This window comes from Pangasianodon hypophthalmus, chromosome 16 (genome assembly GCF_027358585.1).
Source record: "Pangasianodon hypophthalmus isolate fPanHyp1 chromosome 16, fPanHyp1.pri, whole genome shotgun sequence".
NCBI classification, from domain to species: Eukaryota; Metazoa; Chordata; class Actinopteri; order Siluriformes; family Pangasiidae; genus Pangasianodon; species Pangasianodon hypophthalmus.
In genome coordinates, this window is record NC_069725.1 from 9,302,795 (window position 1) to 9,329,131 (window position 26,337).

General features: G+C 40.6%; 1 protein-coding gene across 6 annotated transcripts in view; it reads right to left on the minus strand.

Annotated features, from left to right (window-relative positions):
* rerea (arginine-glutamic acid dipeptide (RE) repeats a) overlaps positions 1-26,337 on the minus strand; it is a 168,271-nt gene that overhangs the window by 16,645 nt on the left and 125,289 nt on the right. For 4 of the 6 annotated variants that reach the window (XM_026920126.3, XM_026920127.3, XM_034311585.2 and 1 more), the window contains exons 4-10: positions 26,172-26,277; positions 24,526-24,622; positions 23,488-23,592; positions 13,055-13,103; positions 11,269-11,390; positions 11,032-11,131; positions 5,610-5,708 (exon numbers count right to left, since the gene is read on the minus strand). In XM_026920126.3, coding sequence (XP_026775927.1) covers positions 5,610-5,708; positions 11,032-11,131; positions 11,269-11,390; positions 13,055-13,103; positions 23,488-23,592; positions 24,526-24,622; positions 26,172-26,277 — 678 coding nt within the window. Of the gene's footprint in view, positions 1-5,609; positions 5,709-11,031; positions 11,132-11,268; positions 11,391-13,054; positions 13,104-17,361; positions 17,759-23,487; positions 23,593-24,525; positions 24,623-26,171; positions 26,278-26,337 lie in introns of those variants that run through there. The other 2 variants (XM_026920131.3, XM_026920130.3) reach the window with 2 other exon arrangements.

Sequence of the window (26,337 nt, forward strand, 5' to 3'; positions counted from 1 at the left end):
GAATGAAACAAACTGTTAACTGCACACTGGAGGCGTCTGAAGTTCAAAAGTGAACTTCAGTAAGTTACGGAGAATCTCAACACGCCTTTCCTGATCGAGCAGTTCTCATACACTTCAAAGAGGAGCTCAGTTTTGGTTAGAAGCTTTTAAAAAAAACCACTCGTCTACGTAAAATCACAGAACATGACTTTAGCGTTATTTGTACATTTTTAGCAGGTTTAAAAATGTCTAATCATTACTTGAAAAAAATAACTTTCAACAGTTAAATTGCCGGCTAATAAACTTCACTCGGTGTAATTACGACAGCTAGAGAAATACAAAAGGATATTCTCTTTGGTTTAAATGCATTTCTATTCCTTTAAAAGCCACAGACTGTGAGCCATAAAAAAGCGGAGGCAGAAAACATTCATAACCAACGAACCAGACAAGCAGCAGATTTACTTTCTTGTTCCAGAGACGAGCCCCGCTCCACAGTAATCTCGGCCAATGCTTTCCACCAACTAACTCCACCGAATAAAACCTGCTCAATCCGCTTGGAGCACACTCCTATTCACTAAGTCCACTCGCAGGTAGAGGAAAATCTGAGGCGCAAATCCACAAAGTCCCCAAAGGTGCGACGCTTTTTTACGAGCAAGAAATAGCTTGTCACTCTCTGCTCCTCCACTACAAAGGGGAAGGCTTTACATGTGATCTTTCTGCTAGAGAGCCTCTGTTTGTCGGCAGTGTGTAAAACCTGGAGTGGACTTCTGCGCTGCATGGTGGCTCTCTGTCACTCAAGCGCGCTCTGAGTGCAATCACACTGCTCGAGGTGCGTTTATATGTGAGTTTGGGCATGTGTGTTAGCCCTGCAGTTTCACATCTGCCTTTTTCATTATTACCCCAACCCCCTCAGTGCTGCCTTTCAGGGGGGGAAAAAAAGGAGACTGGACAGTTTATTAAATGTACTCGAAGCACGGCAAGAAGGACACTGCCTGAGCTAAAACGCAAGAAAGGAAGAAGACCGGAGCGTTGTGTGTGTGTGTGTGTGTGTGCATGTGCATGTGCAGAAAGGTTCACGAGATTCACGAAGACAAGCCACCAAGAAAACCAGACATGGAGCTCCTGTTGCCTGTTAGCACATAGAGTCTGTGCTGGTTATGTAACTAGGGAAGTGTTTACACATGGCTTTTAAAAGAACAATCTGTGGCAGGGTGGGGGCATTTCTTTTTCCAAACGACACTCTTTACAATATTTCCCCTTCGACGTTCTCTTAAAACTCATACCAAATTGCATCTCTGAGATAATGAAAAGGCTAATTCAGCAAATTAATAATACAAGCGCCATCAAATCTGCTTTTTCCTCGCCTTGGCACTTGTACAAGCAGAAACAGATTAACATGCTCAGACTCGAATGGGGAAAAAAGTCAGTGCCAGAAAGTAAATATTTAATCAGTCTGATGTGGTGGGATTGTAGTGGATTAACCAGTAGGTGGAGCAGTGTTCAAGACCTGTGGTTTGAATTTATCTTGTAATATATATATATATATATATATATATATATATATATATATATATACACACACACACACACACACACACACACACACACACACACACATATATATATATATATATATATATATATATATATATATATATATAAATAAATATGTTAAAAATAAACAAACAACAAAGCAGCCTTTCTAAGGTTTGCAGAACAGGAACAGCAATAAAAAAAAAAAAGACTATAAATGAGGAAGTGATATTAAGCGTGTGGCTTCCCAGGTGTACTGCTTCATTGTGCCTCTTCTACCACAAGCCTAGCTAACATCTGGCACAACAACTGGTAATCAGAGCTGGACTAATAGGAGCAGGATAAACAGCTCTTCTGCATGTAGGTACCTGACGTCCTTGTGTGCTAATGAGGCCCTAAAACAGCGGCGTGTAGGTCACAGGTCTGTCCCTCGGTATTTTGTTAAACACATTAACAGAGAATCATCTGCCACCGTCATGCGGGGTCTCAGTTCCTGACCGGTGGGCCAAAACCAATTACACCTGCCAGGCCTGCACGCATGTGCCGTTGCTAGTCTGATTGTTTCGCCGTAATTACGTTATGCCTACTGTAGCATTTACACCGCTCGGGTGTCTGCGAGAGCTGTGCGCGCCACTTTATCATTTTCTCGCTCTCTCCGTCTCGAGCTCTGTGCTCTGCACGTCGGCTCCGCTTTAAGGCTCCATTTCAGCTGCCTGGGCTCGCTGCTCTCTGAGCCCAGCTAATAAATCATCCTCCAATCTGCTCGCTGAATCGCTCTGCCCCTGCCACGATTGCTCCAGCCCTGGGTTGCTAGGCAACCGGGCAGAGAGGAGGCGGGACTGAGGGGGGAGAGCGGGCGGGAAGGAGGGAGGGAGAGTAAAGGGAGCGAGAGGAGGGAGGGTTACCAAATCGCCAGGCGTGCATTCTGCTGAAACAACAGGCTTCTTTTTTTTTTTTTCTTTTTTCTTTTTTCAGAAATTGTTCCAGGGAGCTGGCTCTCTTCCCCCGGTTTTGCCTCACACACCCTCCCTTTCTCTCACTGCTCAACAGTACACTATTGTAAAAGAAAGATCATGGAGAGAAAAAAAGTAAAAAGGCCACTGTGACTTGAGCACACTTCCGGCTTGAACAATAATTGTTGGAAGCTGAAAAACTGGTTCATACGAGCGTTTACAATACGATTCAAGCGTTTACAAAAAGATGATGTCTGAGATAAAGATGAGTGCGCTTCAAACGCACAGCAGCGGTGGTGGTCCAAACGTTTTCAAAGAAATGCCTCTTTAAGTGAGCTTTATCTAAATACACAGCAGGCTTGTGAAATCACCACTTGACCTTTTGCGAAGGCTGACCTACTGTGCCGAGGTGGAAAGACTGCAAGATAAATTTAGTCAAAAACACGAAGTGTCACGAGAGAAAAAGGTGACAACGATGACATCCGTGCACACAAAACGACCACAAAAGCAAACATAAGACATCCCACATCCTGCCTATTTGAACATTATACAATCAGCAAACCACAACAGAAAAAGAGCGCAACCTATTCAACTGGCTGTAACAATCATATTAATCAGGTTGTGTACGATACGACTTCGGAGTAAACAGAAATTTTGGCTCAGTCACAGTGCACGCATTTGTGCACCGTGTATAAATATGCAACAACTCAGCAAAACCAGCTTCTGCGTAAAAGCAAAGGTGACAGGAAACATGGTAGCATGCCCTTCCTCTCCTGCCTAACTCAAAGTGCTATTAAAAACTCTCTAAATCTGGCTATCACAGCACAAACAAAACCTGCTTTGAGGGAGTGTGAGGGAGAGAAAACACCTCTTAGAAAAAGGCTAAATTAACTTCAGGGTGGGTGGGCACTTTCGCAGACCACAGGAAAGTGTTCTGTGATTGTGACTGTGCCTGCAATTTAAACATGCACCCACACACACACACACACTCTCGCTCTCTGTTGAGTTTCCCTTTCTCTATTCCATCAACAGACACTGGGGTGGTGTTTGGGGGTTTTCGGGGGTTTTAGTGAGCAGGATGTGCAGATCCATGCTCTCACCACAGGGGGGCCATGATGACGGCGCAGCCTCACAGGGCACTTGAGCTATCTAAGACCTCACGCCGTCATTCATCACTGCCTGACAAGCAGTGTGATAATACACAGCCGGACTATGGAGTGGGTAGAGGCTCAGATTTCAGACCGAGTGAAATGACAGAACAGCCGCCATGCCAGCTTGTGCATTTCCTGCGGAAAATTCCACTGCGATCGTTGGGTAAATGATGATGATTTGGTATAAGCAAAAACATCAAGGCATGTGTGGGCATTAGAGGAAGCAGGCCATGAAATAATGATTACTAAAATTGTAAGTTTAAAGGGTGCTCTCAGGCATCGGGTGCCGTATTTAACTCTGCTTACAGAGGGATATTGGAGAATTCAAACTAACCTGGCTCAGCGGGTAGCCTGGAAAAGAGAGGCAGCGTTTAGAGAAACGGACGCTGCTCGCTTGCTCAAGGGGGTGGAGCGAGAGAGACAGTGGTGAAAGGTGACCCTGAAGAGGGGGCAATTCTGTCATTTCAGAGCCAGTCACTGTCATTTTTATTCACATTTCAAAAAGGAGTGCTGGAATAATGAGGCCTGGGTCCTGAGGGCTGAGAGAGAGAGTGAGCGAGAGAGAGAGAGAGAGAGAGAGAAAGAGAGCACTCATGAAAGAGAGCTGGAGATTGAAGAGAAAGCGGGGGCTGATAATAAATAAATGAGGAGCAGCAGGCAGGGCTGGTATGAGTGCCAAGGTCAGGGCTACATTTACACCTGTCCCTTCAGGCTCTTGGAGCTGCAAAGGCACAACTTGAAATCAGATCAGTGGGAGTGGTGTCCTTGGCTTTGCGGCTGTGGGGAGGTGGTGTGCGTGTGTGCGACGTGGCTCTGGCCTCCTGTCTCCAACCCCCTCCGGCAGCATGCACACACAAACACACAAGCATGCACACACATAAAAGACCAGCGGTGAAGTAATCGAGGCCACCTCTCATACACTATTCATCTCCTCCCTGTATTATTCATCTGAGACAGACTGTTACACACTTCGCTTCACACAAACTCCACACTACATACATCCAAAAATGACTGTTTACTATTCACTCCAAAATGCCCGGGTCTCAATCAGTATGGAACAGCACAAAGACCGTGATTCTTTTTAATGGACCTGCTGGCACTAAGAAATGACAAAACATTTTTCCACACTGCCCAAAGAGAGCATGGAAGAACTGTTACAAGTACTGATGCTTATTATCCAAAAGATAAGAAGTTATCTAATGGGCTTAAATGCAAACTCCTCATGTTATACTTGCATGTATGACATAGTTTTACCAAGCACCTGTGCAGGGGAAAGAGGAAAAAGGAGGGGGACGACACTCGACCTAATCCATTTTAGTTAGCAGCAGTTCTGCCTGCATCGGCTTTATTCAAACTTCTCCATCATGTTTAATCAGCAAACTTATGAACTATCATCCATTATAGCTTGATGGTGAATAAAACCCACATCTTAGCCACCCTCACTGACAAAGAAAAGTTCAGGTACTTTCCCTGTGAATGGAAAGCCACATTTTAAAGAGATCCTCCAACTATACTTTCACAAGCAGTGAGTGAGAGTGTGAGAGAGAGAGAGAAAGAGAGAGAGAAGAGGGTATTTCAGGCCTTCTTTATGAATGAAGTGACTCAGTAACATTGGGTGTGGACGCAGAATCACATGTCACACAGCCTTGAAAACACACAAGTCTGGAGCGGCTTCAAAAAAAAAAAAAATCTGGCCTCAAATCATCACGGAATCATTACCAGCCTCAAGAAACGCCTTGAGCTAAAAACCTTAGCACTGAGAACAGCAATTTCCAACAATTTACTGATGCCACCCTGAAGTTTATTCAAGTATTTTAACGGAGTCTACTGCTTTCTTGCAGCACTGTTCCCTGCCCTCTGTCTCATTGTTAATATTTATTCTGCACACTATAAACAGGCTGCAGCTGCCGTGTTCTTAGAGGTCTTCACCCCTATTCACTGGCCTATTTGCGCAAAACAGCCCCCTCTTTTAGAAAATGAACTCATCTCTTACCACTTCATCCTCGGACCAGCACTTCTCAATTAGCTTGGGGACGGGCTTCTTTACCAGACGCTGCAGTGCTTTCCCAGCATCGTAGCTGCTTTCGTGAAGCTGCGAGAAAGAGACACCAATTAGGACTTTTACTCGGAAGACTCTATTTAAATATGCTGCTTTAATATCCTTTGCTTAGTTCTGAAAGAAGGAGGTAGTGGAATGTCTATGATTGGCTTTCCATAAGTGTGTCAGAATGATGGAGTTTGGACAGCTGGGGTGGAAATGCAAAAGCCATGAAGCATTGAGCAGGACACATCCTGCTCCAACAACTTGAAATAAACTTCCTGTAGGTAACCCTTTATCAAGCTTTACTAAAAAAATGGAAATACATACACTCATTTAGGATAAGGCTATATCTAGGAGTTTTAATACATAGTACAATACACAGATATCTTTACTGATAATACAGTAAGGTCCATAAATATTGGGACAGTGACACAGTTTTGGTAATTTTGCCTCTGTACACCACCACAGTGGATTTGAAATGAAGCAGTCAAGATGTGACTGAAGCGTAGACTTTCAGCTTTAATTCAAGGGGTTTAACAAAAATATTGCATTAACCGTTTAGGAATTACAGCCATTTTTTTACAGAGTTCCTCCATTTTCACAGGCTCAAAAGTAATGGGACAAACTAATATAATCATAAATATTAGGATTATTTTTATTACTTGGAGGTAAATCCTTTGCAGTCAATGACTACCTGAAGTCTGGACCCCATGGACATCACCAAATGCTGAGTTTCCTCCCGTGAGATGATTTGCCAGGTCTTTACTGCAGCCATCTTCAGTTGCTGCTTGTTTGTGGGTCATTCTGCCTTCAGATTTGTCTTCAGTAAGTGAAAAGCAGCTCAGTTGGGTTGAGGTCAGGTGACTGACTCGGCCATTTAAGAACATTTAATTTCCAAGCTCTTGGGCTGCTTTCACAGTATGTTTTGGGTTGTTATCCATCTGTACTGTGAAGCGCTGTCCTATCAGTTTTGCAGCATTTGACTGAATCTGAGCAGAAAGTACAGCTCTGTACACTTCAGAATTCATCCTGCTACTTCTATCAACAGTCACATTATCAATAAACCCCAGTGACCCAGTTCCATTGGCAGCCAAACATGCCCATGCCATAACACTGCCTCCACATGTTTGACGGCTGATGTGGTATGCTTTGGATCATGAGCCCTTCCTTTCCTTCTTCATACTTTTCTCTTCCCATCATTCTGGTACAAGTTAATCTTGGATCAGAACTGGTCAGGCTTTTTTTTAGAGGTTTTTTAGCAAAGTCTAATCTGGCCTTTGTGTTCTTGAGTGTTATCAGTGGTTTGCATCTTGAGGTAAACCGTCTGTATTTACATTCATGAAGGTGGCTCTTGATTGTAGACTTTGACAATGATAGGCCTACCTCCTCCAGAGTGTTCCTGACTTGGCTAGATGTTGTGAAGGGGTTGTTCTTCAATAAGAAAAGAATTCTGCAATCATCCACTTTAGTTGTTTTCTGTGGTCTCCCAGGCCTTTTGGTGTTGCTGAGCTCGCCAGTGCATTCCTTCTTTTTAAGAATGTACCAAATTGTTGATTCGGCCCTCCTAAAGTTTCTGCTATCTCTCTGATAGGTCTGTTTTGGTTTTTCAGCCTAATGATGGCCTCCTTGACTTGCATCAACACCTCTTTGGACGGCATATTGAGAGTTCCCATGAACAGCTACCAAATGCAAATTCAACACTTGGAATCACCTCCAGACCTTTTATCTCCTTAATTTATCATGATATAAGGAGGAAACAGGCCACAGCTGGCCATGAAACTGCTTATCAGTCAATTGTCCCATTACTTTTGAGCCTGTGAAAATGGAGGGACTCTGTTAAAAAATGGCTGTAATTCCTAAACGGTTAATGCAGTATTTTTCTTGAAGCCGTTGAATTAAAGCTGAAAGTCTACACTTCAGTCACATCTTGATTGCTTCATTTCAAATCCATTGTGGTGGTGTACAGAGGCAAAATTACCAAAACTGTGTCACTGTCCCAATATTTATGGACCTGACTGTATATAATAATGGGTAAGGAATAAAACACAACATGGCATGCTCTTATAGGACAGTAATCAACAATGTGACACAAAGAGGAGTTACTGATGCCACTCTGAAGTTTATTATTTTCCTATACGTCACAAAGAGTTCCTACTTATAGATATGTTTAATGTTGTGTAAAGTCTATGAGACAAGTTAGTTCCTGATATCGCTTATGGTCTAGAGGCTATAAAATGTCATTCCTTCACCAGCCTCTTTTATTAACGTCTTCTTTCTCTTGAAGCCAAAAAGACTATTACAAAGCTCTGACACTGGAGATTGCTCCCTGTAATGCGAAATAAATGTCTCCTTGCAGAAGTTTTCTTTGTTAAACAATGTTTTCGAATCTATTTACTATTAGCTCATGTGGAGCATCCACCAAACAAGTCGCTGTGAATGAGTTGTTACTACAGAAACTATAACATATTAGATTGATTGTATTAATATAAACTTGCGACTTGAATTAAAGCCGGCACTGCTGTCAGAGCTGCTGTTACAGAAAATTAAATCACCACCTTCTGACCAATCACTTCTGAGAATCCAGAGTTATGGTACAATGTATTATAAAGGCAAAAATAAACAGCTCAGGTGTTCATTCCCTTGCTTGTTACTACAGCTTTATTATCTTGCATTATTAAATTCTGGCAATAATTCTCATGGCCATGAGGAGAGGGAAAAAAAAAGCCCACAATTTCCATCATCTCATTGCCATGGCCAACGCACAAACCTGGAGCCAATATCAAAAATCATTACATGCGAGTCTGAAACAAAACAGCCTGTCAAAGGCGCGCAGGTATCAGGCTGAGAGAGTTCTTTACGAAAACACATTGGAATTGCAAATGAGGGGGGAAAAGGTCAAGAAACAGTGAACCGCAGACAGCATTAATTCTCCGCTCTCCCCTCCTTGGTCCGAATGGAAATGCCATGTTTACTGCATTTTGAGTTCACTGGTTTATGCCTTCCTTTGTGTTCTGTTTTGTTCAGGAAGAAGGGAGGAAGAAGAATTGCTATCATCATGCATCATGAGTCGTGGAGCGTGTGAGGGTAGACTTAGCTACCAGTTGTTCAATGTTATTACAGTCCACTCTAGCTGAAGAAGTGTATGTTCATTTAAAGTAAGGTGAGCACATTTCACCCTGAGTGCATGAGTCTTTCCTAAGGCAGAGCCGTGCTCCATGTGCTCGATAGCCTGTAGGCGTTTCTGGAAAAAGCGAGCAAATGTGGGAAATAGCAGAGGGATTTTCTACAATTTGTCTTCATCTGCTATTACACATGAGGCCTGCCATCTCATTTCACTGTGTCTCTGCTAGTGGACACCTAATTGTCTAGGACAAATTGCTTTTTCTTTTTTTCTTTTTTTAAACCAGCAGAGCCCAGCTGTAGAAAGTCAGCGTAAGGATTAGAAAAAAATGGAGTAGAATTACAAAAGAATCTATCTGAAGTCAGTATGAACAGCAGAAAGTTCTCAGATTCAATGACTGGTTTATTACTACGTATAAAAAAAAAAGGCAGATTTTGATTATTCCAGACCACAAAATGTAATCGTACACTAGATGGAATAACGAACGGGACGTGAGCCATTACCATTAACAATTAGACTCTGTAAGCAAAATACTGTGCAGTAATCACTCCAGTTTGGATACGCAGTCCTGCTAACACCATTTTCTTACACACTTCCCTCTCAAAAGCTTAACGGCAGAGAAAATGACTCTTCCTGATGCCTGTGGTCTTATCCCTACAACACCACTCCTCTGATGGATATATTATGGCTTTCCTAACCACTGCTAATCGGATTGGCCTAATTGCTGCCTTTGTGTTTTCCTGGATGATTTTCCCCCTCAGCCAAATTATGAGAAACACTGAAATGATAATAAAACAATATGTTAGGGCTAATTTAGAATATTAAACTGATGGTGAGAGAGGAATTGAAGCCTATAAGTAATTACTGGATCTAATTCAGAAAAAGAGATTATGCTTGCAGACAGAAATTTGTTCACATGCTTTACATATATTATATAATGCAGCTATACAAAGATATGAATGTTGTCAAATAAACTGAAGAGCTGCGTTACATAGATTAATGTGTCTTTCTGCCACTCTAATCCTCTCACTATTATGGCACCTATGTTTCTGCTTCTGGTGGTCTCATGGTTTCCTTAGGTTTCCAGACATACAAAACACTGAACTGTGGTCGCCCTCTGGAGAAAATGAATTAGATACTATTCATTTCATTTCCTAATCATCCAAGAGTTCTTTATATTTTCTATGATTCAGGCACAGTATTTGCTGTAAGTGCTACTTAGAATTCTTAAATAAACATCTACTAGAAAATCAACCACAGCTGCTAGTAACGTCCACTGTTAGCTTATTTTATCCCCTCTACAATTGTAATAGTGTAGGTTTTCACCTGCGCTCCCTTGTGGTGAAATACATCAACTGCACAATGTCTAGAAGAAATAGATCAGAGAAGCACAAATCCAGGCCTGCAGGGCTGGGGTCTAGTGGTTTTCCTGCTCATTTAATTCAACTAACAAGTTAATTGCCAGGTTTAGTTAGTGTCTGAGTAGAAAAATAGAGCTGTGCACCCACGGATTATGTAACACATTTAACACAATAAAATGAAATTTAAGAAAAAGTACAATCAATTATTGTACCTGATAAAGGAAAGCTACATTTCTAATCAGCAAAATCTTTAACTAGCATGATGAAATATGCATCTGACCGGCAGTAACACATCTATTATGCTGTGTTTCCTTTTTCCAAACATTATAGTGAAACTGGGGCGTTTGGGTCAGAATACAAAGCTGTGCTTTGTTTGTGCATCATTATTAGTGACTTGTTGAGCAGCACAAAGTGAAATGCATTCATCATCCACATAAACCATAAACAGACTGAGCTGCAATACCGTCCCTGGCCATTTCACTGACAGATTACCAGTTATGCTTTTTATACCTCATAAAAAAGCAGAATCTTGCTGACAGTGGATTAAATTTATGAGCGGAGCAATTCCAACACTCGGTTATGTTTGGGCTGTTATATTAAGAAAAAAAAATGAATCTCCCTGCCTGGTTCTTCTTTTTATTGCATCCAACATGCTAAAAGCAATTAGCAATAAATCCGTCTGCGCTTTGCAGGAGCATTACTAATATGTGGAGTTAATAATGCAGAACTCATTCTGATATTTATATGTGTTGCCTTGGTTACTGATGATTTTTTTGCAAGAACTGGAACAGTTTATGAATTTTTACAAAACACAACATTTAAATGCAATTCAAGTTAATACGTTTACTAAGAAACATCATTTATTTTGATGCATGTGAAATGATCAACTCACAGTGTTTAATGCATTGAGTGTAGTGTCGTCGCGTGAGGCAGCCAGGCACCCGTCCTCCGTCGAGCCTCCATCACACATCCCTGCAAACGCTGCCATGCTCCTGCACACACAAAAATGCATTAACAGCTACACAGAAGCTACATGGCTTTAAAAAATGCTTACATGAACCCCTTTTTGCCCTGAAATGCAGTTAGACTGTTTTTAATTTGTGAGTATGGCAGGGCCATGTGAGCTCACCTGGCTGCCCGCAGGTACATGAGCAGGTCACAGTCGTTGACCCCTGGCATCCACACCAGCTCCTCATTTTCGGTCACTTGGCCTCCAGGAGAGGGGAAAGGCTGCAGCTCTGGGAGCTTGGCCTATTAAATCATTTAGACAGTGTTACAAACAAACCACAAAAAGCGCAAGCAGCTATTGCTAAATATCAATTTCCAAGTGTGGTCGCAATGTGGCTAGTGGACGGGTAGAACAAATGATAAGTGCTGAATGATTAAAACCTGAATACTTTAGACCACACACATCAAAAAAAAAACATATAGTGATTTAATAAGGTCTTAGGCAGCTGCCAGAACAGCTTCAATGCCCCAGTGCATACACTCTACAAATCTCTGGAACTGTACTGGAGAAATGAACACCATTCTTCCTAAAGATAGTTCCTAAATTGATGTTTTTAATGATAATGGTGGAGGATGCTGTGTCATCACTACAAAATCTCCCAAAACTGTTCAATTGGGTTGAGATCCGGTTGCTGTGAAGGCAAGAGTAAATGATTTACATCCTTTTTATACTTATCAACCATTCAATGAGGCCTTACGCCCTGTGTATGGGGGTGGAGTCATCCTGTAGGTGACCACGCCCATCATTTTAGTATAAAGGTCATAAGAAGAACTTATTAAATTTGCAGTGAACTCTTGCTCTAAGAGTTCTAAAGAATGCGAGCTTTATACTGAATTTTCCTTTAATTTGTCACTGTGTGTGTGTGTGTGTGTGTGTGTGTGTGTGTGTGTGTAATTACATAAAGCGAGGTTTTTTTTTTTTTTTTTTTTTTGGTGTGGTCCGAATAAGACATCACGATATTCCATTTTGCACAGGGAAAACATTTTACCACCAGCAGATACAACTAATATCTTCCTGTACAAATCATTTACATCAGGAACTTTTTGATTTAATTTCCTCATACTTCCACTTTGACACCGCAGTGGAACGTAACCAAAAAAATCTATTCATATACCAGCGCTTATACTAATATATTAACAATACTGACACAATAGTAATCTAACAAGGTTTTATTAGTACATTAACAAGTGAGCAGGGCTCCTAATGCCCCTAAACTTCTTGTGTCAAGTCTTAATTAAGCCCATTTGGAACAGAGAAGTGCAGTTTTAACAGAAGAGGCTTAACACTTGAATGATTTTTTCAATATGTCATTTATTTCCCATTGGCTCAATTACTGTTTGCGTGATCTCATTTCCTTATTGAAAGATATCTTAAATCACTCCGGTTAAATGGATTGCTCCGAATCCATGCACCGTTGCATTTCTCTCTGCTCCTTTCCTATCATGTAGTCCATTTGAAGTCTTTTAAAGAGGGACACACCGCTGTAATCATTCCACATGAGAACACTCTGATGTAGTATGTCTGAAACTAAATGCTCTATAAAAGCTATGACAGTAATTGCTGGTGATATTCCGTATTTTTCTTCGTCGGCCATTTTCCCTTGCAACCTCGCTTTTTTCAGCTTTCGATTTCAGACCGCTGAAGCCACGTCTAATTTCCAATAAACATGGTCAAGTCTGTGTATCTGTCGAGCTCACCCTAACCCAGGCAGAACGTGTGTGAAATTCATTTTAGTGCACACGAATCCACATTAACCCTTTATGAACAGCTGTGCTTGTCAGTCACTATAAACCAACAAACACACACAAGCCTGCACTAGTCTATATGGAGCTGTATCAATTACGGTGGGTTAGAAAAGGTTTAAGGGAACATGATTAATATTGTAAGAGTGTAGGAATACACAAACCTGGTGACTGGGACCTACTCGAATCTCCCCTTGGGTGCTGTTTAATCGCCTGCAAACCAAAAACAAAAGAAGTTCAGGCAATAATTAAAAAAAAAATAGGACTGAATAATAATAAATGAATAATTTTTTTTCTGCTGAAATCTCACCATTAAAGTCAAGACAAACTACATTTTATACATGTGCATGATACGTTTACTTTCCAAATGTATGAATCTATATCTTACCCATATTAATGGTGCATATTTTAAATGCTAAAACACAATTAGACTCAGTCAGAGGTCATATGTCTCTCACACTATCTGCAGATACTTTTATAAGAAAATTGTCATATCTCTCTGTGATTGACCAGACAGATAAAACATGAATAAGGAGCAGAAACAAATAATTAAAGCTCCTTCAACCCACAAGACTCTTCAGTGGCTCCAGACTTTCATTTTACACCCCCACCCCCCCTTTTTTTTGTAATTACATACCTTTCCTATTAGTTATACTGTATGAATAATATGCTGGGAGTGCTGAGACTTCAAGGACTTGTTAATAATACTACAAAATGTTAGCCAAATTATATGACTATATATGACCATATTATATGAGCTCATCTCAGCAACACTGATAACAATGTGTATTTAACTGAGAAAGCCAAATGATTAAAATATCATTAACCGTGCACCCTTAAATAAAAGCAAAAAGCTCATTGTACTAAATGGAGCTAAAGCCATTTCAAATGATTTTCCACTTTCCTGTCATCCATAACATGAGCAGTGCAAGTGATATAACGAACAGCACAAAGGAGTACAACTCATGAATAGAAAAACACACTGAAAATTAGCATCAGATGATGACTGCATTGATATATACAGCTGTTCCAGATTAATGTAATATTGTACGACAGGCACCATGAGGGGACGATACGGACTGGAAACCGTGACGCTAAACAAAAGGACAAAGGAGGTGAGAAGCAGGGGATGATGGGCCTCATTGTTCATGCAGAGGTACAGTACAAACAGCCCCCGAAAGGCCAGACCATACGATGGGAGAGGGACCCTGAAATGACTGCTGTTACAAAGCCCCCCTCCGGTAACTATGGCAACCACAATTTAATAATAGTGTTCCGATCTCCAGCTGCAGTGGATTAAAGAAAATGACAAGATGTTCCTCTCGAAAAGCATTCCCCCCTTCCGTTGCCAGGGCAACGGTGCCGATTTTCATATCGCCGTCCGCAGCGTGCGCCCAGAAACTGTCAGTGTGATTTGCGTCCGGAGCGGAGCACCCTCCATCATCACTGTGAAACTGGTCGGAACGCCAAGATGTGGTGTGTGTGTATGTGTGTGTGTGTGTGTGTGTGTGTGCGTGTGTGTTGAGGCCTCTGGTAGCGGCTCAAGGCCTCAAATCACAGCCTTCCTTTCACGCCTGTTTCATAAACACTCGCTACAACACTCGTTCCTCCTCCAGCCCCAGCCACTAAATTCTGACAAAAAACATAAGCACTGTCAACTGAAGGCACGCTACACGAAAACATATATTGCAGACAGATGCAAAGAGTGCAGAGAAACCTACATGCTTACAAACACTCGACTGTGGGATTAATCCAAGGATTAAGTGTCCCCCGTTTTAAGATGCTTTTAAATTAGAAGTGAGCCATGAGAAAATGAAATGCAAGGCGAGTACAGAAAGCAGATCAGGACAGTAAGTTTAGGTTGAGAGTATTTACTTAAGCGGTGCAGCAGAGAAATCACTCAGAGAAGTCTCCAGAACATTGTGCTGCAGCCTTGGCACTGTTGGCAGGCCTGAGCAGCGCAGCACTGATCACTCGAGCAGGGAAAGTGACCCCCAGGCAGCCATGTGCCGCTGTACGAGACACACTCACGCCATTCGGTTCCAATAACAATCTACAGTTCAAGTTCAAACTCAAGCTGAAGCAAATAAGCTGTAGGAGCTCTTTTAACAGAGCAGACGGCACAAAAATAATCACGGCAGTAAATCATTCCACTCCTGTGAGCAGCTGCTTGTTGCTGTGCTAACACACAAACATTAACTCAACACCGAATTATTAAACACTGTCTACTTTAGACAGTAATCAGAGCAGCACACTGAAAATAAACATACGCCTAGTAACTTTATAAATTATTTCAAAAATGTTGTATATATAACACACTATTATAACACACTCCAACAGGTGCACATGAACATAAACACAACAATTTTTCATGATTGCACTTTCAGCAGCGTAACATAAAACTTTTGTTTCTAGAATGTACCAACTACCCAAAAAAAAATAATAATAAAAAAAAATCTCAGGCTACAAATAGCGCACTGCCAGATTGCCAGACATCTGGAGCTGTACATGCATAAACACACTGCATTATTTACTTTCTTCTCTGTGTCCTCAAATGACAAGACATTTATTAATACAACCCGTATCTGAGCGGGTCAGCAGCGTGTGTGTGTGTGTGCGCGAGTGTGACAGAGAGAGAGAGAGAGAGAGAGAGAGAGAGAGAGAGAGAGAGAGAGAGAGAGAGAGAGAACCTGGCTGGCTATTATTAATCAGAGCCATGCATGCCATTCCCTTGTAAATCTAGATACACGCACCACAGCCAGTTAGTATGGTATCAGACGTTATGTGTTAACTTTGACATTTTGCACAAAGCACACAGAGGATAAACACTGCTCTCTCACACTGATGGACGAGTGTAATTAGTAAGTCATTAATTATAATTTATTCCATTTATGAGTTGTCTAGATGCAAACATGTGGAACACGATATCTTTCAGAAAAGAAGGTAGTGTACACTAAGTTAATAAAATGTAAAATACGACATTACATTTAATCAACTTGATAGTACAAGGACACAGCTGGCTAAAACGTTACCAGAATTATAGTGCAGATTACACACACACTTATGTATTAACACACATGTTCCAACCTAATACAGAGAAAGTGCTGGATTGCTATCAGGTTGGATTTGACATTTTATGATTCAATGCACTGATGTACTTTATGCTGCAATTACCAGTGATGACTCAAACCAGCGATTAAGCACATGAACACAGGACACAATCCAGTCTTAAAACACGGCATCATCACTTCTGTGATGTTTTGCTTAACTTAGCAACAGAAGCTGGCAGAGGATTTCAATATCGGCCCATACCTCTAGTGCCGGTATTGGCGTCATATCATTTAAGTGGAAACAGTTGTTTTAAATATTAATCCTGGAAATAAATACGAATACACTTATTGTCTTTGTAAAAATTACAATAAAACTGTGCAGTGTGCAGTTCTCAATTAGGCTATGTTAGTATATTAAATAAGAAAAAATTCTAGCTTTATTACATAAAAATAAAGGAACGTAATATAACAACAGTGTGCAAATATAATTTGTGCAAATGACTTTTGCGAGGGCATCAGGATAAAGTAGTGCAACATTATCGGCCCAGATCAGTATAGTGGACTGAGCAGCACTGTCATGGCTGTGTGAGTGCTGTCAGGGTGTTTATGGTGAGCTATGGTAAACTATGGTAAAGGTTTAGGCTTAATATTATAGCATGTTTTTTATTTATTTATTTTTTTTAAATATAAATAATCTGGCATGCATAAACTAGCAGATGCACTAACTCCTGTGGCACATGATGAGCTACAACAGCAGTGTGCATCCTGCATAATTTAGCTCGAGCACGAGGACAGCAATCAAGCCTGGCCCCGCCCCCTCCATCAAGCTCATCCAATCCCTGCACGCCTGCAGCACAGCCATAACATAACATAGCGCGAGCGTCTCAACTTTATTTACTCCAGTCCTGAGAGACAGTAGCACTACTTACTACTGGGAAGGAGTACACTTTGTTCTCGAATGTTCCTGCGCCATGTCACTCTGTCTGTAAACACACACAGAGCCCTGCAAAATGGACTCCAGCTCCGGGTCTGACCTCTCTCAACTAAACGACATGTTAAGTTACAATACTTTCAACATGTGCTGCCAGAGAGGCGTCGGCCAAAAGTCAGTAGCTGTCGGTTTATTCTTAAAAATAAGTAAATAAATCAAAGAGCCGTCCTGTATTTGGTCCTGTAAGGAAGAGGGTCGTCTGAAGCTCAGATATGAAGGAGGTATTAGCCTGGCGCTACATGGCAGACAGCGTTTATTAGCGCTTTTGACAGCAAGACGACAACAAACCGCACAGCAACGGCGACAGACACAAAGCTCGCGTTATTAAAGCACACTGCGGTACACAAACCCAAGGCAAAAAAAAGGGCAAACAGCGATGGACTAACAAAGATTTACGGCTTAACAGGTGAAGTCCGACGCGCACACCTACCTCCGCGGGCTGAACAAGTCATCCATGTCGGACATGACACGCTGTCCGCGTCGGACGCCGCGATACACAACTCTCCTTCTCCGCCTAGGCGCTTTGGATGCGCTCAAAATGGAGGCTCATGCGCTCGCGCTTCCACCGAGCTCGTGCCTTGTGTGGTTGTATGTGTGTATGTGTGTGTGTGTGTGTGTGTCTATGTGTATGACCTCAGCTTCACACACGGCGCGCGCAGTTCCCGTTCCGACAGGCGGCACTGAGCATGTGCCGCGACCTTCCACACCGACACGCGCTCAGAGCGCTCTCCATCCCCGCTGCTGCTACATGAGCGCGAGCGGGGAGCGCCGCATACCAAACCAGCGCGAGAGCAAGAGAGGGAGGGAGCGAGCAGAGGGAGCGAGCAGAGGGAGCCACAGCCTCGGATTGGCTGCGTCCGAAACAGCGCGCTGCTAACCATGGTAACCATGGCAACCTACGGCGGCGTACTCATGTATTTGGTGCTTATATAGCATGCGGTTCGGGACGGAGCCGTGGAGAAGGGCTCCAGATGCACAGCATCTTACTTCATTTTCATAACCATGAAGTAAGATTCCCCTTCCTCCCCCTCCTTATGGGTGCATAAAGGCCCTCGTGCACCCCGTTATTACACTGTAATATGATGTTATTATAATGCTATATATTAAAACAGCACACAGCGGCTTCACAGTCAGACTGCATTTCCTCCATACAAGAAACAGGGTTTCAGATGTCTGCTGTTTGATAAACACTGACCCATTATACCAGACCATCAATCAGTATATGTGAAACACTAAGTACTGAAAATTCGGTACTTTTATTTCCCCCAAGACTACAATCTGGTAAACGATTCAAAACTTCTAATACTTTCAAGCAAGGCTGGTATAAACCAGCCAAGCAGAGTTAAGCCCTCTTGTTTTTCAAAGATTAAAAAAAAAAATCACTACAAGGTTTCAGTTTTGAAATCCCTATCAGATTATTTGTTCTTAAACATTTTAAAGTGGATTTTGTTTTCTATTGTGGAACCAAGCACAAAGCCATCAACACTGGTCATAAAAATACACAGAATGGTATGAAGAAGTGAGGCTGGGGCTGATTTCTTTTCAGCCCAGACTGTAGATTAATGCAGCGTACCAGTGCGACTCAATTAGGTCAGGTGATTACACAGAGTGACACGCCCGCTAGATCTGATCAACATTTGGGTGGATATTTTTCAGCCTGCCTCGCTGAAACATCCTTAACATGTCATCAACAGAGATCTAGACGGCGCACATGAAATAGTGCCACAGGTGTAATGAACGTGAACTAGTTGAATTATTTATTCTATCGTGATTTTATCATGATTTCTTCCCCCCGAAATGCCTTTGGAGGAGAAACTAAAAGTAGACAGACTAAGCACACTAGGTCCAGCTTTATAACACAACCTAAAATCATGAACTGATGGAAATATTTCCACTTTCAAAAAATCTTTTGTTTAAAAAAAATTATGCAAACAAAACCTTTTGTCTTAAGACCTGTTTGTCTTCCAGTGGTGTGTAAATCATGCATATACCTCAGGTATACAACTCAACATGGAAACAACAGTTTCCAGAATACACAGGTACGCTGTATCAGCATATTAAAGATACGGAAACTAAGGCAAATAAGACCAAGTCTACAAATCATAAAATTAATTTTAAATCATTTACTGAGCTTTGAAATAATAATAAAATTTTCCTAATCACATGAATTACTCTAGAAATAATGTTAACTCTGTATGTGAGATAGATTGGGAAATACACAGTACCAGTTATTGCATTAGCTTAACAAATCAACCAAATAGCCTAGGAAACATCCTTGTTTTGGTATTCCAATAAAAGACACAGAATATAATAAATTGAATGCAAATTGTTTACAGAAGTGAAAAATTTGCCTGTGAGTTGGATTCACAGTCTACACTGACCAATAAGCTGTTAGAGCCAAACATTAAATGCAAAAAAAAAAAAAATAATAATAATTATTCCATATTCACAAAAGAAAGCCTTCATCTATGCTAATCCTTACTTTAGACTACAGCTTATTTCTTAAGCATGCTTAATAAAGTATTAAATATATTAAAAATATTTGCTTTCGATACAGGCTACATTAAAATAGCACTACCCCAATTTCCATGTGATACATGGCTATTAGACAATAATAATAATAATAATAAAAAAAAGGACAGACAAGAATTCATGTGTTTTTCACACTTCCTCATAATTCACGGCACATGTGCATATCACTGCTGGCTGCTCGCCCGGACCCACACATCTCTCAGCACAGAAGTGTCAGTAATAGCTGCAAAAATGGACCAAACTGTGCATCTGGTCTTCTCGTCTTTATCTCTCGAACCTCTAGAGCAAATACTATAAAGGCTTGAGCTGCTAGTTTAATACATCACTGTAATATACACTCATGGAACACTTCATTAGGAACATCTTTACACTTACTCATTCATGCAATTATTTAACCAGCCAATCATGTGGCAGCAGTGGAATGTATAAAAGCATGCAGATAAGGGGCCAGCAGCGTCGAGTAATGTTCACATAAGAATGGAGAAAAAATGTGATCTCAGTGATTTTGACCGTGGCATGATCGTTGGTGCCAGACGGGCTGGTTTGAGTATTTCTATAACTGCTGATGTCCTGGGATTTTCACGTATAACAGTCTCTACAGTTTACTCAGAAAGGTGCAATACAGGAAAAACATCCATTGACCAGCAGTTTTGCAGATGGAAACACCTTATTGATGAGAGATGTCAACGGAGAATGGTCAGACTGGTTTGAGCTGACAGAAAGGCAAGAGTAACTCAGATAACCACTCTGTATAATTGCGGTGGGCAGAAAAGCATCTCAGAATGCACACCACATTGAACCTTGAGGTGGATGGGCTACAACAGCAGAAGACCAAGCCTGGTCTGATGAATCTCAATTTCTGCTGAGGCACACAGATGGTAGGGTCAGAATGTGGCTCCAACAGCAGGAATCCATGGACCCAACCTGCCTTGTGTCAAGTCCAGGCTGGTGTGGGGAATGTTTTCTTGGCACACTCTTATGATAGTATGATAATGCTCCATGTCACAAACCAAAAGTCATCTCAAACTGGTTTCATGAATATGACCATGAGTTCATTGTTCTTCAATGGCTTTCCCAGTCACCAGATCTGATTCACAGATTCAGACATCTGAAACCACACCTTTGGGATGTGGTAGAACAGGAGATTCACAGTATGAAAGTCCACCTGAACTGCAGGAATCGCAAGATAAATTGCACTCGTGGAATTGGACTCGTGCTTGACGAGTGTATAGTGCAATCATGGATTATCTTGCAAATATGACTTTTTGTCGTGTTGCTCCTGACAAAGGTATATTATTTATTTAGGAAATGTGCACACTGCAGTTGGTTCACACCATGGACAGATACGGGTCACTTACAAACATGAGCGACAACCGTTGTGGCAGAAAGATCAGATCTCAGAAAAACATAAGAATTGCATGATAAAGCTTATAGTGTATATATACCTTTCTCTGTAAACAGCTGATGTCAAAAAGCCTCATGAAACACAGTCAGATGGGAAATTTAGTCGATTTCCCGACTAAAGTCATGAATTAATGAGCGATGATTTCCCCACTGATACAAGAGCGAACAGAGATCAGACGAGTAAAGATGTATAGATGCTGCGAGTCACTTTTCCCTCAGGTAATGAGATAGATTCTGATGATCAGAATTCCTTATTTCCTAACACAAATTTTTCTAAAAAGGTGTCATTAGTTGTGCTTCCGTAAGTAGATGTAAGCGGGGCATTTGCTTGCCATTAAGATAATATTAAATGAGCAAATCAGGTGACAAATATAGAGATACCAGAGTTATTAATGAAGTTATTCAAATAGTTTAATGTAAATAGCTTGATTTCTAATTATCGATAAATATTGTTTGGCCTTTTTATACATAAACTAAATTATATTATTATAATAATAATTATTATTATTAAACAGAATGCATGCTAGACAGTAAAGACTTCAGAATAGTCTGTAGGCTATATGCAGAAAACCAGCAGAAGGCAGACAGCAGCAGCAGACCACATTGAGTAGACAAACATGTTAATGCTTACTCAAACAGTTATGGACAAAGTTGAATTTAAATAGCTGATGAACGCAGCTTCCTACATAATATTCAAATGCCAGGTCATGCAGACTGATGCACGTCGCCATCTGTCACCTTTAGTATGACAGATAGAGATCACATTTTGAATAGGCGAGAGTTCCTTAAACGGGGATGTAAATCAGTATTCAAATTCTAACAAATAGCATGTTCTGTAATTCCTCCCAAAATTCAAATGTTCTAAATTTGTACAAGCTTATATAAGAGCACCAAATGTCCTAAAGCTGAATGCTTAGTCCAAGCTACGAGGAGTTTATGTTAATAAATCATATAAAACGTTCAGCTCTATATTTAAATTAATACAAACCTGTACATAGAGTAAGAGGACTGTTAAAAGCAGATTAGTTTGCCCTAGAAAATGGTGTTTGATAAAGACCAAAACACATAAAGGGCTCCAAATGTGTGTAAGGAGAGACGTTAGGCATCACTGCTCTGATATAAACCGTGCTGATAAGCGACTTTACTTTTATCAGTAGATGCCATCGTCAGTGAGACCCCATGTTCTGCCTCTCCTGTAAGAATGCATGAACATGGAAGCAAAGAAGTTACTTTTCAAGTTTCCAATAAAGGTTGTAATGTATCTAAGTTGCCAGCACCAACACAACATAACACTGCGTCTTAGCTTAGCCAAATAATTCCCTCCTGAAATATATCATTTTGCTGCACTGATATCCTCGAGCTCTAATGTGTAATATGGGAGAAGGCTTTATGTTCCTTCCTGATAACAGTCTCTTCCACTGACCAGTTTTTAATTATTTACACTCCTAATTTAACACACCTGATTCGGTTAATTAAGTTTTTATTAGCACCAGGTGTATATAACTAAGCTTCCCATACAACTCCATTTTAAATGCAAAAACACAAAAAGTAATTAAGACTCAGTCAGCTGTTCAGCCACCATTTAGTTAAATCTGACTGTTCTATGTTCATCAACATATTACTTTCCATTATCTCTATCGCCTTTCCATGTTTATTTTTGACGCAATTAATGTCGCCTTCAAAATTTTGGCATGAAGGTTAAATGCTAAATAAAGCATTTCATCTCGTAGACTCTAAATATGATTTTATATAGTATTTCATATACTAAACATTACCAAAAGTTTTAAGTTGCTTCACTGATTAAATCCACTCAGATGATGATCTATATAGTAACATTGATAGCTGCTATCCATGCTGTCCACCACTTTCAACAATCAACACATAGGTTAAAGCTTCTAACACATAAAAATTATATCTAACAAAGAAACAGCACTAGTTAGTACTCCACAGTCAAGCACAAAGAACAAGAAAACTATAAAATCCCCCAAAGGCTTTTGCAGGAAGATCCACACAACAATATTAGAAAGTGCTTAAGTATGGATGTATAGGTGGATATATGGAAAGGAAACAAAAAGAAAAGGAAAAGAAGAAACAGAAGAAAAGGAAAGGAAAGGGGAAAGAAGGAAATGGAGAAAGGAAAGGAAAGGAAGAAATCCTCTACTGTTACATGTACAGTACAGTGAAATGTTTTCCTCTGCATGGTTTAGCTTGTTAGGAAGCTGGGGTAAGAGCACAGAACGGAATGCCCCTGCAGCAGATGAGGGTTAAAGGCCTTGCTCAAGGCCCTAACAGTGTTGCTCAGCAGTGGCAGATTGGCAATGCTGGGATTCAAACCTTCTGATAAGCAGCCCAGAAATGTCATCAATAGACTACTGAGCAAGAGAGGATTAATAAACCTGTAGCACCACCTTTAAAGCTAAACAATCTACCATTACAGAACATCCATTAAGTTTATTACATGTCTTATGATGTGATCTAAGTAGAACTAGGCAATGTTTTGTAAATGTGCTTTATAGGTGCTTTATTAGCATTACTATATATTATATATATGTGGAAACGTCTTCAAATATTATAATAATATTTTTGCCATATAGTGAAAACCAAACTCAGTGAGTCTTACCTAGTCTCTGGGTTATATCCTAAAATGTAGAAGAAGGAGTCGATTCGTGGTTTGAACTCCCTGGCAGCGAAAATGTCAGAGAAGTGAGCGATGTTACATTTCCCTCTGCAAAACATAAAACAGACAAACGCAAATGAGCCTCAAGTAGATGTGCACATACATTTCCTCCCTCTACAGTAATCATGCTTCAAAGTAAACACATCTGGGCGAGCGTGCTACCAGCTATGGGAGATCAATCACTGCTGAACTAATATTGTTTCTTGTGTGTATGAGGCAGAGATGAACAAATTCTGAGGAAAAAAAATATTCAGAGGCATTGTTACAGACAGCATGGACCATCTCTTCCTCACACTTAAACGAGGGATGACGGACAGCACATGGGATCCGCCCACACACGTGCACACACACAAACACACACAAACACACACAGCAGAGCTACCAAGAGCTACCAACTGCATCTGGATATTGGTTCACCCTCACTTCCACGCCTGTGCTTTCAAAATAACAAGCATTGGTGTGGTTTGGGTGCTCAGCACACAGACACAATACCTTTCTCTGAAGATGAAAGGGACAAGGGGCTCGAAGCAAGCATTACACCATGCTCACAGAATTCACAGAGTTTACCAAAAGCCCTGTAATAAGTCAAATCAAAGGAGCCTTTGTGCAGCAGAAGTTGCAGCTAATTTGCCCTGAAATCACTGGTTCAGAGCTGCGGCTTTGTGCGCCTCTCCAGCTGGTTTTAGTTAAAGAGCTGGAAAGGAAAAGGGGGAAAAATGGAACACATGGCTGGGGAAAAAAAGAAGACAGGGAAGATCTGGTTTCAAACGCTGAGAATCAGCATGCCTGTCCTCTTTTTTTCTGGCCATGGAAAAGAACAACGTGATTGCTTTGAGCTTTAGTGCACATGCAGAATGTTATAATGGAAAAGCTGTCAAGTCCTGAGGTTTTTACTGAGAGGCTCGATTGTTGCTTAGCATGACAACACGAAGAGTGTGCAGGAAGAAAATACAGATATGACTCAAACAGCAGGTGGGTTACCTAAGGGCCGCTGTATGGTACGTGTCCACATAGTCCGAGATGAAGAGCTCTCTGCTTTTTACTACAGGGTCAGTAATGACCAGTTCCCGACCCGAGTCTACAAAGAAAGAGAGAGAGAGAGAGAGAAAGAGTGTCAAATATGGCCCATTAGCATACACATATTCAAGAAACAGATAAAGACTCACAGCCATACTAGCAATCAGTTATATGCAGAAATAAAGACACTTAAACACAAACATACAGTTTTTTAAATTTTTGTAAGTATAAATTTAAATATACAAATAAATATACAAAAAAATACTAAATATAAAATATATGAATACATTAATAATATATGAATACTTATGAATAAATTAAATTAAAAAACATTAAATATACTGTAGCACTGGGCAATGTGTCTATTCTATCACGATACATATATATATATATATATATATATATATATATATATATATATATATATATATATATATATATATATATATATATGAATTTTTTTTTGTAAATAGCATTTCTAACTGACCCATTTTGTTCAAATTTTGTAGTGAACCACTAAAACCAAAAAATTTACTATTAGAATTTATAAAAAAAAAAAAATTCCCTTTTCAGTTTAAAGTAACTTATTTTCTGGACACTGTAGACATAAAAGTTTATTTTACTTTTTTATGTTTTGTTGATAGTTGGTTGGCAAATCTAGATTTTGTGATATGTATCATGTATTGTAGAAACGTCTTCAACTATCCTGATATCGATTTTTTTTTATATCGCACCACCCCTAATATACTGTATATATGCACATATAACCAATGTGAAATAACATGAGCACTCATGTAAAATGCATTAAATAAAATCCTCATGTGGAGCATCAGTACTAATAATATACACAGTATTTTAGGCATACAAGCATGTACTTTGCCAGTGTACCATTACTACTTATTATGCTATTATATATAAGATCCCTGTGAATGTGTGTAAATACAGGAATGTAAAAAGCAGCATGTAGGCTAAAAGCTGCAGCACTGAGACATGTATTCCAATTATCAGATCAATGTATGACCCTAATGCAAGCTTATTATACTTCTCCCTGCAAAGAGTGTGCCTTTTCCCCAGAAAGATACTGTGGAAAATCGAAAAAACCGAACGTCATTACAGAAATCCATTATGACAGTGCAGGATGAGTGCCTGTCATCCTGACCCAGGCTAGAATGTGACGTCAGGGAGGGAGGGAGGGAGGGAGGCAGGGAGGGATGGTGGTGTCTGCCAGGCTGACAGGACTGCAGAGGCGCTCTTGGCTGTTTTATTAGAGTGCATTAAAATCAATGCGGCCTCAACTCAAAGCCGGGTGGAAGCCTTAACCTGTTATTACTTCTTGATGTATGCATTAGCCCAAGGATGGCCATGGGACCGAGAGATATTACGCTCAGAGTTATTTGCACTTCACCTCATGCTGCCTTTGTTTGAAGGAGCGTTACCATGGAAACGAGGACAGTGGGGTGTTTTCACAGACATGTCCTCTTGTATTTGAGTTGTCATTTACCGTGATGTCTAACACACTGCTAAGGATGGCTAAAAGTATGTGGCAACCGGCTAATTTTTTACGTGTGTTATTTGCTAGTGTTAAAACACACACATACACACACACATACCGTTCTCATTGTTGCGGTCCTGTACTAGGTGCTGGTAGACAGAGTCGGGTACCTCGGACTGGCGGTAGTACCATTTCACACTCATTAACAGATGGTCCCGTTTACTCTGGAAGAAGAAAATGAGGCAAACATAAACATTCAATAAAAAAACAGACATTTGTTTGTT